This window comes from Lepidothrix coronata, unplaced genomic scaffold, assembly GCF_001604755.1.
Source record: "Lepidothrix coronata isolate B3197 unplaced genomic scaffold, Lepidothrix_coronata-1.0 Scaffold2, whole genome shotgun sequence".
Lineage (NCBI taxonomy): Eukaryota > Metazoa > Chordata > Aves > Passeriformes > Pipridae > Lepidothrix > Lepidothrix coronata.
This window is the reverse complement of record NW_016690182.1, coordinates 508,693-526,121: the sequence shown is the minus strand read 5'-3', so window position 1 is coordinate 526,121 and position 17,429 is coordinate 508,693. Positions and strand designations below refer to the sequence as shown.

Below are 17,429 nucleotides of genomic sequence, written 5' to 3'. Positions count from 1 at the left end.
CTCTCAACAGCCAAAATGCAAATCTTCTAAGCCTCAAAGCACCTTTAGAATGCCAGATCAAAAACTGACACAGCCTACAAGCACACATAAATGAAGGGATTCATGCTGAGTAGCTAAACGTGAATTTCCAAGTGACTAAGACACTCCTGCAAATGTAAAATAGGCATGAAACACACACATATTTTTCCATTTCTTAATTTTTATTTTCCAGATTGCCTATTTTCCCAATTTTGGCAATATTAAGTAATACCTATTCCATTAAGGACAAAATATCCATGCAAATAACTTCTACTGAAGGTGTGGAAACTTCTTACTGTGAATTACAGGGTTCAGCATCAACAAGTAACACTGCTGTAATGTTTGCAGGAACAGCACATTTTCCCTGGCAACCTGTTCTGCTTCTCCAGGTTGCTCATACAGGTTTCCTGGTTAAATGGGTAGCTGTCAAATTTAGTAGAAGTTCCACTTAGACTTTGAAAAGTTTTCTAACACAAACAGTATAAAGATGTGGATATTAAGGACTTGTTATGGCCAATTTCTACTTAACCTTCCTAGCATTCAGAAGACAACTGAAAAGAACAAGAGCCAGCGTTACTGCTGACAGCCTCTTGAGAGGTATAATGACAAGTTTAGAACATTTTGGGAAGCAGCATTCAAAATATCACAATATACACTGGCCAGACTCATTCATCTGCTTTTTGTGACATTCAAAACAGTCCAAAGGGAGAGTGACCGAGAACCTCATGTCCCAGCTTTCTCTGATCTTTGGCAGAAAAGTTTCAGAGGATGTAATTTTTCTGCCTTCTTATTTTCTTTGCTCAATAACCACAGTAAGCCTAGCAATTCTGTGGTTTTAAAAAGGATGTAAAGGACAAAATATGAATTTTCAGAGAAAGAATAGCAAGAAAACCATTGACCAAACTGGTCCAAAAACAAAAGCTCTACTCAGTTTACCTGGAAATGTTTTAAATCCAAATTCCAAAAAAGTGAAATGAATTATCAAACCTTTACACAAACCAAGTATCTTAACACTGAAACCTTTTCAAAAATTTAATACCGCGCGGTCCTCTCGATTATCTTTTAATTCTTACCGATGCAAACTTGTGTCCAAAGCTTATCCACTCCTTTTGCACCAGAACTTCAAAGCCTTCGATGGTTCTGTAGTAGCTGTCCAGCATCAGCATGGCCAGGGACGTGAGCTGTGCCGTGCGGTCCCAGCCGTCGCTGCAGTGAACCAGCACAGAGCTCCGGCCCGACGACACCTTGTCTGCCACCTGGATTGCCCCTGTCAGCACAAGCTGCCAGGGAGGAACACACACCAAGCAACACACATTGACTTCTGCTAAAATGATAATGCTGCACTGATTTATTTGTATCTACAGTGCCTAAATTAATAGTGTTTCCGTTCAAAGACCTAAAAAGCGCAGTGTAGTTAATTGGAAAAGAATTTTCTAGGAGATCAAGAAAATTTCTTGTATAAAAATAGAGAAACGGATTGGTTCCCTAATCCCTTAGTAAGATCAAATTCATCTCACAGCAAATTCTTAAAAAACAGGGCAGAAAACAGTAACCTTGATAAACCAAAGAACATAAGCTTCTTTTTTAAAGAAAGAGAGGATTTACCCTAGGATGTACTCTCTAAAAATTCTGTATTATTTCATTTGGCTTCTTTCTTTGAACTAAATTACTGAATTATCTCAGTTGTTGGAAAAAGGAACTTGTACCCTTCCAATATGCTTATTTTCCAAATATTAAAATAAATTGAAAATTTTATTAAATAGGATTCATTACATAATACTCTAAATACTTTTGCACAGCTGTACTTGAAGCAAAAGGTTCAGAGCTCAACTAATAAGAACATTGGTGAATTACCAGTTTAAGTATTTTACTTGTGCTACAAGATGGAAATTACAAAATTTACAACTACATTTACAAAATCGTAATTCACAAAATAAAGTCACATACATATTGACAACTAAAGTATTTACTAATCTTTCACAATGACAGTTATCTGTAGTCCTGTATTGCCAGAAACCAAAATCAATCAGTTTGCACAAACCTAAAGACTAAGAATTCATTCCTCTATTAAAGACATTTAACTTGAGGCAGACAAACACTGAATACTGTTGCTTAGTAATGATATCTCATAATATACTCTCAGATTAGTTGGCAAAAGAGTCAACACTCACTGATGCTGGTTTTTTTAGTCCAAGTAGTTCAATGAGTTCCATATCAGGACTATCTCAAAGCTCAGCAAAGAAAGCAAGTCTGATACAACAGATCTGGACAAACTCTTTTCAAACAATCAAGGAAAAGTTACCTTTATATGTTCTAACCAGTGGGTAGATTCCAGACTGGACAACCAGTGTGATTCTTCCACATTAGGATAAACAATGTCCTTCAGCTTCTTCAAAGATTCCCGCATGACGTGAATATTGTGAATGTCCAAGAAGAAAAGTTCTGCATTGGGATATGCATCTTCACCTTCATATCCTCCCCCAGTTGCCTACAAACAGGAGATCTGAAATTAACTTTAGTCATATGCACACTGTTATAGCAGCCTTTCAACAGAGCAAGAAGGACATGAATGTTATTTATACTTTATTTTGTAGTTGGGCAATATAAAATTTCAGTTGCTTGTTTAAAACAGCAGTCTTGGATATAAGCTTTGGAGGGGTATATGCTGGAAGTGAATACCTGGGGGCTTTCCTTTGTCCAAAAGGATAAAGTGTATAAAGTATAGCACATGGTCAGAAAGACATTCAAGGTGCTCCAGCCAGCCTAGTTCCTTTCAAAACAACCTTAAGGAATCAATGCTAAAGGGGAAAATTAATTATTTTAGATTAGCACTGAAAGGCTATTTGTACTGTTGGACCCAGAAACCTTTGAAGAGGGTTGAACTAGCCAGGTAAGGGACAGTGGGCCAGCATCACATCTGCTTTGGGAATAAAAAGATATTTGTACCTGCGTGATTACTTTTGGGATCCATGGTGGAAACAGCTTTTCCTTGACCAACGGACATTACAATGTCATTATTTTTTTCTTTTTTTATGTTTCTCTTTCACACTAAGGCTTAAACAACTCATCAAAGAAATCAACTTACTTCCCAGACAGATTATTAAAATCCAATTAAAACAGATCACACAAACAGCTATTACTCCTAACATACTAGATTCACCACTTCCAGGGAATAAAATTGCCTATTTCTTTGGTTTTGTATCAATCAGAGAAATTAGGTCATAAGGATTTGTCTCTTCCACCACTTATTCAAAACAGAGCAAATCTCAGGTTTACCAGTACAAACTTTTTAGAAAACAAACCCCACAGCAAAACACCAAGCCAACAACAAAAAATTCCAGTGATGTTCCTGTGTTTTAACTGCCTCGTTATTTAACTACTAAAATTGAACTGATATTGAAATAGATTAAAATGATAAAATGTTAGGCCAAGTAAAATGAAATTTAAGACTTCAGTTAGGAATAAGCTACCTTTAATTTAAAAATTAGAGACAGAATCTATACTTCTTGAACATAAATAAATTAGTAATAACATTACAGTTTAACTTTTCTAATACTAAATTTTATTGTTGAAGACTAAACATACATTTAGACCATTAAGAAATTAAACAGCCACATAAGTAAAAGGTCTCTTCTACTGCTGCTCTCTCAAAACATTTCACCACCACCACAGCAGAGGATGTGCCTGGTCACAAAAAGGAGTGAAAAACCACACATATTTTAGGGCACAATGGCACTGATGAGACTTTCCATAGACAGAATCATGAAATCTTTAGGTTGGAAAAGACCTTTAAGACCGAGTCCAACCATTCACCCAGCACTGCCAAGTCCACCACTAAACCACGTCCCTAAGTGCCGTGTCTTTTAAATACCTCCAGGAATGGTGAGAGACCCACTTCTCTGGACAGCTTGTTCCAAGCTTTCTGTGAATAAATTTTTCCTGACTTCAAATTTAAATCTCCCCTGGCACAACTTGAGGCCATTTCCTCTCGCCCTATCACTTGTTATTTGGGAGAACAGACCAACCCCCATCTCACTACATCCTCTTTTCAGGTAGTTGCAGAGAGTGATAAGGTCCCCCTGAGCCTCCTTTTCTCCAGCATAAACACCCCCAGCTCCCTCAGCCTCAGAGAGCTGCAAAATTGCAGCATTTCTTGCAGACAGCAAAAACATGCCATGAATAGGGATAAATAAATTTTGCCTTTATAAGCCATTCCAGCCACCAACTACACATCAGACAACAGCCTAAAGCACGGTATAGCCTTTCCCCATGAGTACCACCTACACTGCTGTACAGCAGCACAGTATCTCTACTCTATGCTCTCTATCTCCTTTCTCAACTGTGGTGTTATTCTCAGAGCTGCCAGCTTCTGCACTGAAAGAAGAAATGATAGTATTTTTCTCTTCCCTTTGAGTATTATGAAGTCCTGGTGAGGAATGATTGTAATTTTAGCATTAGGGCTGCTGCAACTCCTATTGACTGTGTGTTTTTGACCTATGTACAAGGAACACAGGAATGCATGAGTGGCAAAGCCCAAGATTTTGCTTATGCTAATCTTCACAGCTGTTCACAAAAACTTTTTCCAGTGGTGATCAACACTGACTTGCACTTCTTAGATCACTGTCCCTCAGACTCAGAAATGCACTCTGTTTCTTCTACTGCTCTGATTGAGCATTTCGTATTTAGAGTTAATTAAAACACATGGGTGAAAATACACAGAACTTTAAAAAAACCTGCAAACTGTGCTTCATGCTTCAATACACATCTGTGTATTAAGTTTGTCCATAATACATTAACTTAATTCTTTCCCCAGTTCTCCCAGTGCAGAGGGGAGTCATGCCTGATTTCAGTCCCATGCTAAGATCTGTGCTTGACTGATGACACAGTAAAGCATATCTGGAAATCCACATATGGTCCTGAAACCTTGCTTACTTCAGGCACTAATGTCCTTTCACAGCCTTAAGCCTCAGTATTTGATTATGTACATATGTATTTGACTGTGTAAATTTACCTACATTAAGATTATACTACTCCCCAAAACCTTCTCACAGAAAACTTCAAACTAAGTGTCCTCCCCACTCCCTTCAAAAATTAGGGTATTAAAAGTATCCGTTTACCTTGTTTGCGACTGCGTTGACATTGGGCCTGGCGTCGTAGATGGTCAGTTTGGAGATCTGCCCGTTGGCCTCCCTGATGATATCAAGATATCTTTCATCATCTTTATTCCGCTTGCCACTCATTCCAACCAGGGGCTGACTGCAGCGCATGATCACAGCTTGAGTCTCGGGGTGAATCCACGAGAGGACCTGCTCACATGTCACACGCGCGTCAGAAAAGCAGCATTTTATAAAAAAATCATAACTTAAAATTTAAAGCTTTAAAATAGGTAACATGGACATTAACACTTTTTATTTTGTCAAAATACAATCCCTAGACACCTCACCTGCTTTTACTGTAGTCTCATAAAATTTAATAATATTCTTTGAGTTCGTTCTCTTACATATTTAATGCTTACTGAAATCATACTTACCTATATAATCCTGTGTATTTTACTATTTTCCTACAAGTCTTAGGTTACACAAATAATTCTGAAAAGCAAACTAGAAACAAACACAGCAATATCTGCTGAAACTAAGAAATAATTCAGAAGAATGAACTCATTGTAGAAAGAGTGACTAAGATGCTCCGATTCTACAAGAACAACTTTTCCCCCTTTTTTTTTTGGATAAGAAAAGGAAGTTAAACCTTTCTGCAGTATCTTGAATGTTTTCTGTTCTCTTTAAAGCACATTTTGTTCCTCAGCCCTCTTTACAAAGAGGAGGCACTGGAGCAAAGCACATGCTGCCTTTGTTGTTGTTCTGAGCCGGAGAGGACTTGCCACAAAAGAGAGACAGAGAAATGCCTGGGGAACAGATGCTGTGCCAGAGATTAAAGATAAGCAAGAAACCCAAGAAGCAAGCAAAAAAATGCAAATTCATTGTTGGAAAATATTAAGAAAGAGCATTCGTACCCAGTCTGAAAGTTGTGGGTTACAGAGTAAAAGAACAGAGTTCAAAAAAAACCCCAAAACAATCCTCAGAAAGTGTTCAGCCCTCAAATACACTCTGAGCTGTAGATCAGAAACGAGACCTGCCAGTGTGTGTGCAGGTGAGCATGATTGGCTATTTCCTGACAAGAATAAAATTACTATTTAAAATTACTATTTTAATAAAATTACTACTCCCAAGGAAATTACTCTCACTGTACAGGCATATGAAAAACCCTGTCATGAATTTTGAGATGACAGGGATGATACAGATAAGTTATAAGAACTATATGCACACTCTATACATTACATATATATATTCTATACATGTTACATGTTAAACAGATATATCTGTGTATATATATAGTAAATTTACAATTATAGGCCTAGTCTGTCAGTAAATACCATATCTAATAAATATTTATCATATTGAGCTGTGCATCTGTTTGAAACTAACTGAGATTCAAGGCAGCTTTCCAATACTGGCTAAAAATACAGCACATCTTCCACGTTTGGCAAATGCAAATATTAGTTAAAACAAGTATTAGGATAGAAATTACTATTTTCTATAGTGCTTTAAAGAGCTGACACATAAAAATTCTCTTACCTCAAAGAATTTTCATTACAGAAATATACTTAAGTCAAATGGGTTTTTCTTAAATTGCACAAACTGAAAAGCCCAAGAATTCACTAGAGAAACCATGCATGAGGTCTTATTTTAGTACTGACCATTGGAACTATGTTTAAATGCCATGTGGTTTGCTGACAGGATAACATTATGGGCATCCAGCAATAGTCAACCAACCAGTGCAGATGGCTCATCCTTCATTAAGAAAAGGGAAGCTGCACTGCTGGCTGTTGTTACCAGAAAAGTCAAGTTTAAACAAATGAAGCTGGAACGGGTGATTGTTGTGGGGGAAAAACGGAAGCGTGGCTTGGCCAAGACACCATTTGCAAGGAGTGAGAACCACCAGCCAATCATAACTATTTTGCTGTAACCATTTCCAAAAAAAGCATCCTGTTTGTCATGTTCAGCAGAAAGTTGTACAGATGTGTACTTAAAACGAGCTGCACCTTAAGGTAAGTTCCATCACATAGTACTCACCGGGATTCTGTTTCGGGACCTAAAGGCAGCAACTTTCTTGAGATCCTCATCTGTTGCATTATATGGCACGACTAAGAGTGCTGGGTACGTGTCACACAGCCCATAGTGTTCGTTAATAAAAGTCACTCGCCACCGTTCATTAGGCAGTCCCTGAAATGTTAACACACGGTTTTGCTGCTTGTCTTTGGCTGCACAAATAGTTAATTCTGCTCTTGAATTTTACATGACATTATGGCCACATGGTGGCAACAATCTACCAATTTAACCTAACTGAAGTACTGTTTCAAAACAATAGAAGAAAAAGATTACAGGAACACCCAAACCAGATCATTGCAGATGGATCTGCAGCCTTAAACAGCTGCACAGCCATCTCATACCCTTATGGACAGAGTTCGAGTCTTACAGTCAATTACAAAACAATCACTGAAACTGGGAGATGTATCTCTTAAACTGTGAGATCGAGGAAAGAAAATTAGCTTCTCTCCTTCCTTAAAGCTCTGCCTTTCCACTTTCTCTGCTGTGGTCCTAAGCAGCTGTGGGAGGAAGTCCCATAATAACCTTTCTTCCCTGTAGCCCAATACTACCTTCAGGTTAAAAATAAGATTCAGGGTAACTTTCTGATTGAGAAAGAGCAACTCCTAGTTGCAGTCTGCCCAGTAAGGCATTTCCAGGAAACTGAGAAATACTGATAAGCCCTCCACACACATAGCATGGGGCTTGTGTGGGTGTTTGTATTTTCACTTTTTTGGGTCTTAGGCTTGAACCATGAATCAAAAAAAAACAAACTACAGAGGAATAAAAATTAAGGAAGTTCTTATTGTTTGCTATTTAATCTTTTTAAATTTTGTATTTAAAGCAAAAAATAAATTATCTAAAAGACATTTTAAAATTAAATATATCATCCTCTTTCATTGACATTTTTCCAAAATCACCTAAGGAGTAAGGTAGAATACTGATAGACATTGATAATTTCTGTAAAGTAACACTGTTTCTAAAACAAGCTGCTTTCCCCCCCCCTTTACTTCAGGAAGAAGGAGACCAAATCAAATCTATGTTTAGGACACTGTAGTTACATATTTGGCACATTCTCCCCACCCCTTGTGGCCTTAGCAGGGGCACATTGTAAGAAGCATCAATAACTTCCTTCAAAGAGCAAAGACTACCTTCCTGTGACATTCTTGTTTTCTTAAAGGTTCCAGTGTTTTATTTCTTTTCTTTCATTTTTTTTGAAGTTGCATTTCCATCCTCTCTAATTCTCAGCTCCCCACCCCAATAACAAAAACTGGTAAGAGCAATGCACAAACAGTAACTCCTCTGTAAAAGTTGTCAGATGTGAAAGCACCAGGCAATGGCAACTTTAATAACTCACTTGTCTCCTGTACTCGGACATCGGGTTGTACACCATCCATCCATTTTCAGAAAACTTTTCTTCATTTAAAAAGGCAAAAAAAAGCTGTAAGATGTAAGAGAAGCTGATTACACCAAACTTGGACTGGAATTGGCAAATATGAGGGCTCATCATCAGTTGTACCCTAATCCCCAACACAAGACAGGACTGACTGCTCCATGCCAGCCCCACTCTCTCCATTTAAATCTGGTGTGTCCAACATTGTAAAGCAAAGAGCAAGAAGTAACAGAAGATGCAGATCTGCTAATGAAATAATGAAAATATGACAATAGTTAGGAGGTGAAAAAATAATAAAAACTATAAAGCTTAAACAGTTGGATCTTTTTTACTGGTAGGAGGTTTAAATGTTTTAGAATGGTTTGTTTCCTGTATTTCACATTATCACCAAGTAAACTACCATCTTCTCACCAAAATTCCTCCAATAGGCACAGCTGCAGTTACTACACACAATACTAAATGCTAAATTCAAAGTGTAGAAAGGTTGCAGTTGCTATTCATTTCCATTAGAAAGCAGCTGCCTTTCTGCATCCCCTCCCCATCCGATCCTCACTAAGAGAAATCCTATTTACTGTGAAACTCCATGAAAATTTAAAAGTTGCCACTGAAAATTATGTGGTTACACTATCTACTTTTCTCTTGCTTTATTGCTCACTCTCCTGACTCATTTATACAACACAGCATCCTCAACCAGCATTCCAACAAGTTCCTCATACCTTTTAGCTTCCTCCTCCTTTCAACCAATTCCAAGTGGGCTGTATTACCTAACTAACCCTTTTTTTTTTACTTGGTTTGTTTTTACAGTTTATGATGAAAGCAAAAATAATGTTTATTTTAAGAATCTCCTTCACTGAGAAATTTGATTTTGGTGGCCTACAAATTCTTCAGATGTCAAAAGGAGCATGAAACAAAGTTGTTTAAAAAAAATTAAAAAAATACAGAAGAGAATGTGTTGTCCTGAGCTAACTGAGCAACAGCAGCCAGAGCAGAAAGTACTCTAGAGGCCATTATATTTCATCTGTAACAAAACAGCTGAAAGCTTCCTAGCTATTCAAGAGCATTAAAAGATTGGGTGTTAAACCAAACATCCATCTGCATAATTTTCACAGGTGCAGACTGAAGCTGAGTAGAAATGCAGAAAACACAGCAAGCAAGAAAAAACATGTGGTCTAAGGTGCCATGAATGATTATGGCTACAGAGGTACAGCAATGCTTCACAGGGGCACCACAGCCCCAGAGGGACAAGGTTTTAGATCTTCTGAAAGCAACCCCTAATGGCCCCAGGCAATTCTGTTCAGCCCAATAGGTTACACTGGTTTAAACACCTCTAATCAAAACACAAAACTGAATCCCTCAAAAATGAGGAGTTTTTTTCCTCGTGTATTTCAAATAAACAAGTATTTTAAAAGGATGTTACTGCTCGCACAAGATACTTTATCTCACTGGTTTTATAAACTGGAATTTTAAATTAAGTCGCTATTTTAGAGCAAGTGCACTCACTTGCAGGTTTGCAGAAGTAAGAAATGCATCACCAGTTTTTGTTTTCTGAATTTCTTCACCATTTTTAAAGGGGTAGGCTTGCAGTGCAAGTAAACGTTAAAAACTCTTCTGACTAAGTAAACTGGTATCAAGTGGTATGGAGGGAGAGATGAACAAAAGGTGGACATATCAGAAAAAAAAAGTTCACTTAGAAGTACATGTAAGTATCAAAAGTTAAGCAGCAAAACTGAAAATGTTTATTTTAATTGTAAAGTAGGAATACAGCAAAACAGGAATATCACTATCTGAAGCCATAGATCCAACTGATTTGCTTAACTATTAATAAACAGCTACACACAAGAGCCATCCCCTCCTCCCAAAGGAATTTGCTAGATCCCAAAGAGCAACTATGCTAAGAATTCACTAGGGAACCAGAGACAAAGGAGAAACTTATAACAGTAGGAAATAGAAACACTGGAATCCTAGCAGATCACTTAAAAAATGTCTCAAAGGTAGGAATAAGTTATTTAAGTTCCTACTTACTGCAAGTTTCCTCATGAGAACTTAAAAATTACCCAGCTAAAGCCATGATAAATCAAGTAAAACACATGAGTTTATTACAGGGCACCGTGATAGCTGTTATGCAGAACAGTTCTTTACTGACAAAAATAAAAAATGTTGTTGCTCCAAAATAAAAACAAATGGCAGCTACACTGCTCGTCACCCACAAAAATATTCACAATACATCAAGTGGAAAACTGTATTTTGTTTCCACCTTTTAAAAACCAGGGTTAAATTTACTATGCATGAGGAGGGGAAGGATTGAATCTTTTCTGAAAGAACAATGTCCTACTGTTTACAGCATGATTCATTCAAAATGCTTGGCTACAGCAGCTTTACCACATCTGCTACAAAAGATTTCACTCACACAGACCACAACTATTTAGGTGGACAATTATGCTTCATCAGTTCTGTTGACATTCTGGGTAGTGCAAATTCTTCCTATATTGCTCAATAAAAAAAATTCATTAGTAGAAAGGATGAACCAGCAAAACTCTGAAGTTTAATGACTCACAGAACACTACAATGAATGCAAAGGTGTATGGAGCAAAATCTGGACTTAGATTTTTATGTCAGCATTCAGATACTCTGCATACGTTTATACTCAATTCATATATTTCTATTTAATTTCAAACTACAGTTTAACTTGAGTGTAACAAGTGACCCATATTTATAACCATTTTAATACCAAGAATCATACACTTTAGCAAACATAAGATCTATGCTTGGATTCAATTGTATTTTATGAGTTGTGTCAGTACAAGCCATTTTAGCACGTATTTGGACATCACTTTCATCTTTTAGAAACAAAATGTGATAATGAGCAATATTAAGTAATTTCTATTGAATTATGCTTTTTGTTGAATGGGATATTTTCTTATTCTAATGCACCAAACTGACAAACCCCATTATAGCAAAGAAGTCAAGGTGGTAAATACATATTTAGATCCCAGAACGGTTTGTTATAGTTCAGGCAAGTTTCACATCTGCACTAATGACCCACATATTTCCACTTTTGTCCTAAATAACCCAAGATTATGGATTAAATGCAGTATGCTTGTAGGTGTATGTCTTGATTAACTTAACTCTGCTGAAGCTTTTACCTCACAGGGCACACAATCTGAAGGCAATTCTACAGCACAGCAGGCAAATGGGGCAGAAAGAAATTACAGGAGAAAAACTTATGCCATTGACAATATAATATGCATAGGTTCTCTTATCACTTGATGTAAGATTTGAGAGGTGCCATCTTAGTCAAATTACATGGCTTAGCTTTTTGTGGATACAGGTTCCTTCACATAAGAGCCCCTCATACACACATAGCTCTCATGTAGGGATGAGAGCAGGGAGGTCACTTCTCTGCCCACAGGCATTTAGAACAGACCAGCTGGGTGTGTATTTATATCCTTCAGAGTGTGGAGGGCAGAGGAAGGTCAGAGAAGGGAACTACATGACCAGCTATCGGAATCACACATCCCCACAAAGCAGAAAAGCCTTGCCAGCCTCTCTCAGAGCATCATTATTCACACAGGAAAGCCTTTCAAATACCAGAAAAAAAAAAAAAAGTTGGCCAGTTCTACACCTTCTTCACAGATTTTCCCTTCCCTTCACAGCTATGGTACGTCCTTGCTAAACCCTCCTTCTCCTTAAACAATACTTTAGGTACTCTGAGTCTCCACCCTGACCTCCACTCATTTCTTTCTTCCCTCCACACACAAAGTTCCTTTCCTTCTCTCATTGTTAATCCTGCCTCTCCAACAAAAAGCTGTTCTCCACAGCTCCTACTGCAGCGAGTCTGTTTTCCAAGGAATTGAATCAACTGCAGCTTCATCAGACATGTCCAGATTTGACAAAAATTACTGTAAATTCAAAAAAAAAAAAAAAACCAAACAAAAAACTGCACACCAAAGATATTCAGGTTCAGAACAATACTGCAGTAAAATAAAAGTGTTTCAGTGAGGGTTTTTTTAGATCATGAACAGGTTTTTCTAAAACAAGAACATATAATCAAAAAGCAGAACTGTTGTTTGTACAGATGTACCTGAGACAACTCTACATTCATTTTTTTATCTCACATCTTGGGTTCAAAGCAGGATAGCTTTCAGTCACTTCCAATGTACTGACCACATCTGTTCTAAGTTTGATGGAGATTAATGCTACATGTCTGATGCCAGTCCATCAATTCCAATTAGCCTATCAACTAATTATAAATCAGTTTCAAATTCTTTTGCCATGGGAAACAAAGAAGAAATCAAGGAAAGAATTAAAGAGGTAAGAAATAATAAAAAAAAGGATAGTAAATGAGCACTCAGAACACTTACAGGGTGCAAGGCCTGTGACTTTTCAATACCTGCAGTTGGCAAAAACAAGCAAGACTCATCATACATCTCATCATTGCAAAAGCAAATTAAAGCCTCTGCACAGAAGGAAGGTAGGGATTTCACTGCAGATCCACAGTCAAAAGCAAACAACTATTGCTTCACTTGAAGCAGAAGACTACAACTTCACTTCAAAAAAAAGCCTTTAAATCTTGTAACATTTTTGGTAAACCACTTTTTATGCTCCACTGTACAAATAATTGTTTACTTCCTCGCAGGTGCTAACCCACAATTTCAACACGTGCAGTCTCTTTTTCAGGTCTCCTACAGACAAAGTACTTGTCTTCAACATTCAATTTATCCTTATCATTTTGTACACAAAAATAATTTGTGATACACTGGTTGCTCACAATACAACATAGTTCTGTGAGATAAAGGAGAAAGCAGCCACAGTCTGATGGTACAGTTTGGCAAGCAGTCTATTTACCAGTATAAATATTATATAAATATATAAATATCAGTATAAATACAGTAGTTAAATGTTTACTCTTTATGGAATCACAGTAGATAAATACTTGTAAATGAATATACAATGTATACACAATTTATTAAATATTTGACCAATCTTTGTGTGTATTTAAAAATAAAGGTATCGTTATCCTCGCCTTTAATATGCCATTAGTACAACTCAGCCAGATACATCTTACCTATTCATCTAAAAACTCAGATCAGGCATTGCAGTGTTTATGTAACTAACTTTTGATCATTTGAGGTCCAAGTCAGACAGCATGACTACCAGTGTCTCATCAAAACTGGCATTCCCACAGAGCTATCACGCTTAGAAATAAACACACAGCACACAGATATTATGGTGGCAAATAATCTTATAAAAATGATGATGTGTAGTTTCAAGATAAGCTCAGGAAGTGAAGCAGCTGCTATGCAGAAACTGAACTACTGAGATTAAATATATCTCATCTTTTGTGGTGCACCAGGAGGTTTGGCTATTTTAGTTTTATTTTTTTCAAACTTTTTTAAAAACACTTTCAGCAACAGTTTTCTTTCAATTAGTTCAAGTTTGCAAATGCAACAGAGGATTAGGAACAGCAGCTGTTTGTTCCCTACCAACTAAGCTGTCAGTCAGATGAGCTATCAGATTTTACTTAATGTTACTGATTCAAGTTGACCTGAACCCCACCTGTACTCAAACTGCAGACAAAGAAGAATTAGCTGCTGGAAGTAAGCACAAAGGACAATGCTGAGGCACTGAGGAGCAGTTGTGAACAGACTTGTGATTTATCACAGGCTCTCAAACAGTGCTGTTGGGATGGTGATGGAGACCAACCCTGAAAACAGTAAGTACACTCCACTCCATCTTTTGGGCTGTATTTACCATCCATTTGTCTGAGAATGGTACAGCGTGAAGAAAACAGAGGCATCTCTGCAAGTTCCTGTTTAGGATCAGCTCTAAGGATATGGTTCCACTACAGCTGAAGATCAATCACACAGAAATCTGACATAAAATATAAAAATACAGATAAAAATCAGGACAGTAAAGCTTTAGACCTTTGCTGTACAAGCATCAGTGCTGTTGAAAAAGCTGAAGATCAAGGATGCAGTTCCACAAGGGGGTCTGAGCAAAACTAACATTTAACATTACTAAAAACGAACAATCCCCTCTTTTCTCTCCTGCCTGCTCCCTGTTCCACTCACATGCCCTCTCTTGCACTGGTTCTGATGCATAATGATTTCACAACAGGTCTCCTCAACTTATTAAAAGTGGCACAAGACTAACCAGAATATAGAATATTTTGTGCTGGATAACTGAGCTACATTGGCTTACTTAGTGATTACACAAATACTGGTTTGGTATTAGAGGAATAATGAACCACATGGCTGGAAAGAAGAGAGAAGAAGACCAGAGAAAAGCAAGAGCTCAGCATTTTAGTACCAGAGGGCCACCATCTTCATCCAGCTATCATGTGGAGCCACAGCATGTTCTTTACAGAACATCTCCCTGACTGAGCTGGCTACATGGCCAGAGTGTTAGAGTACACCCAAAGGGAAAGGCAGGCACTGCACAGCCCATTCAGATACACTGCCACATTCAGACAGTGAAACCTTGTTCTAAACCAGCCACTGAGAAGGGCAGTGCCATCATTTCTCTTCATTCACATCCACCCATAGATGCCCTGACCCCACTCTCACATTGGTCTAATAAGACAGGAAAGAACTTAGCGTAAAGCTTTTATTTTTATCTTTTTGTTTAACTTTAGTTCCTTTCAGTTCCCTATCTGGCTTATCATGTAGCCTCAAATTCATGCAAGAAAAACCACAGCACGGATGAAAAAACAGGCAGAAATGCCCACTTTTGGCAGGATCAATTTAAACTGCTTGTCAAAACAGAGTGAATGAACACCAAAAGAATCACACCCTTGCTTACCTCATGGTAAAGTTAAGGGCTCATCCACACTGTGCCATTAGAAAATAAACACAGGTGGCAACTTCAGATGTCACACAGGAACACTTTATTTCACTCCAAAGTAATCATAATTTCTAATGGGTATACCCTGCTTCAGACATAGCTGAGACAAAGTACAGCCATGCTCCACACTGTCACTATCTTCCCAACTTTGGTGCCTTACTGAATCCAAAGGCAAAACTGCTACTGCCTCGACCAAGACTTTTGTTATTGAGTGCAACTTTTACTGGCAAGTTACACTCATGCAGGCAATATAAGGATGAGCTTTACTTGGTTCAAAAGGTCCAGCAAATAAAGCAGGAAGTGGACTACTCCCCACATGAGTCACTGCCATTACTAGAGATGATCATCGGGTCGTTTTGGGTGACAAAACCTAATACAAGTCCACATTTCATCAACATATTATTCAAGCCCTAGAGTTGGATTGGACACCATTAAAAGAATAATTCCACAAGGCACTCAGTCCTAAATCAGTTACAACTTGATTTATCCATTTTCACTACATGCAAGTCCACAACTCCTCAATGTAAGGAAAAAAATTCTTCACCGTGAGCATGTGGATGAGACTGCCCAGAGACATGACAGAATCTACCTCACAGGAAATATTCCAGAAGTGGCTTGGATAACCTAATCTACAGTCCTACTTGAAACAGAAGCCAGGACCTAATGATATTTCTACATATAGCTTCCCCTTTTCCATCATACTTTCTAAGTCCATATATCCTGTTGTGCATTCAATCATTCTCCATTGCAGGATACGTAAAATGCCAATAGAGTTGAGAGATATATTCACTTCATCTTCTTTGTGACCAGAACTGCTCACACTACACAAATGTAGAAATCTGTTTAAATTCTAAAGACCTATTAGTCAACACTACAAAATATGCTAAGCAAAAGCATTTATTTTTCCTCATGCTTTCATTTCACAGTTTGCATACAGAACACAAAATTTCTGCAAAGAAGTTTTAAAGAATTAAATGTTTACAGGGTCTAGCCCATTGACTCACATGTATCTTCGTAAAAGGAAATAAGATTCTTGCTGCAGCCTCATATACTCAAACAATTCTCAGAACACAGTTCTTAAAAATTCAGAGCAGAACCCTCCAATATTTTGTGAATGGAGCTCCTATACAACTATCCTAAATAAAGGTACACCAATAAAGTGTAAACTAAGTATTACGAAGGACAAAACACAGCATTTACTAAAGAGATGTCAAATTATTCACACCAAGTACAATACACAGATTTTGTCAAAGAAATAGAAGATAATGGTTAGCTTGCATTATTGTCACTCAATTCCTTCCATAAGACTTCCATAGCTCTTTTAACCTGAAATAAATCTGTGTAAATTCATTACTGGATTAGCTGCCTGTTATATTTTTCATAAGTTTCTTCAATAAAACAAGTGTTGTCTTACCATGTATTTTTGTCCTGAAGTAAAACTCTTGGTGATCCACATTTATCATTGCTTTGGAAATTGTCTGATAGTTTAACATTTTCAAGAAATTAAGTAAGGCATGTACTATTATATTCCCTAATTAGAGAGGATAACTTGCAGTTTCTAAGCAATGAAATCTGTGTGGAGCAGAGGTGCTCAGTAGTTTACCTGAAGTACAGCATATAGCATCCGTAATTTTACAAAATATATAGATAGAACTGTTGTAAATATACAAAATGGAAGCATTAATTTTTTTTAGTTTATGCTGACAGCAGATTCTATGGTTATTCTTTTTAAGTAGTTGTAATGTAGCCATTAGTAGGTCAAACAGTTACAGTTAATTGGCAAGAACTCTGCATTAAGAGACAACTCAGTAGTATAAATGATGTAACTTACCAAGTTATGAGACTGGGGAAAAGCATATTTTGTGAGGACTTCGAATATATCTCTTCTACTGTGCCCTTCTTGTTTTAATGCAAACCGTAAATTCCTCATATCCTAAAACAAAGCCATTATCCTTTAGGTGAACCAAAGCAGAAAGATGCTTCTCTCTGTACAAATGCTATATTATACACTAAACATGATTTAGAATCTGCTT

The 17,429-nt window shown here is 37.4% G+C and overlaps 1 protein-coding gene across 10 annotated transcripts in view; it reads right to left on the bottom strand.

Annotated features, from left to right (window-relative positions):
* The window catches only part of MTM1 (myotubularin 1), a 40,946-nt gene that overhangs the window by 9,168 nt on the left and 14,349 nt on the right, over window positions 1-17,429 (bottom strand). For all 10 annotated transcript variants that reach the window (XM_017818121.1, XM_017818069.1, XM_017818130.1 and 7 more), the window contains 6 exons: window positions 17,228-17,329; window positions 8,518-8,601; window positions 7,149-7,298; window positions 5,136-5,324; window positions 2,321-2,506; window positions 1,092-1,298 (listed from right to left, as the gene is read on the bottom strand). In XM_017818121.1, coding sequence (XP_017673610.1) covers window positions 1,092-1,298; window positions 2,321-2,506; window positions 5,136-5,324; window positions 7,149-7,298; window positions 8,518-8,601; window positions 17,228-17,329 — 918 coding nt within the window. The remainder of the gene's footprint in view (window positions 1-1,091; window positions 1,299-2,320; window positions 2,507-5,135; window positions 5,325-7,148; window positions 7,299-8,517; window positions 8,602-17,227; window positions 17,330-17,429) is intronic.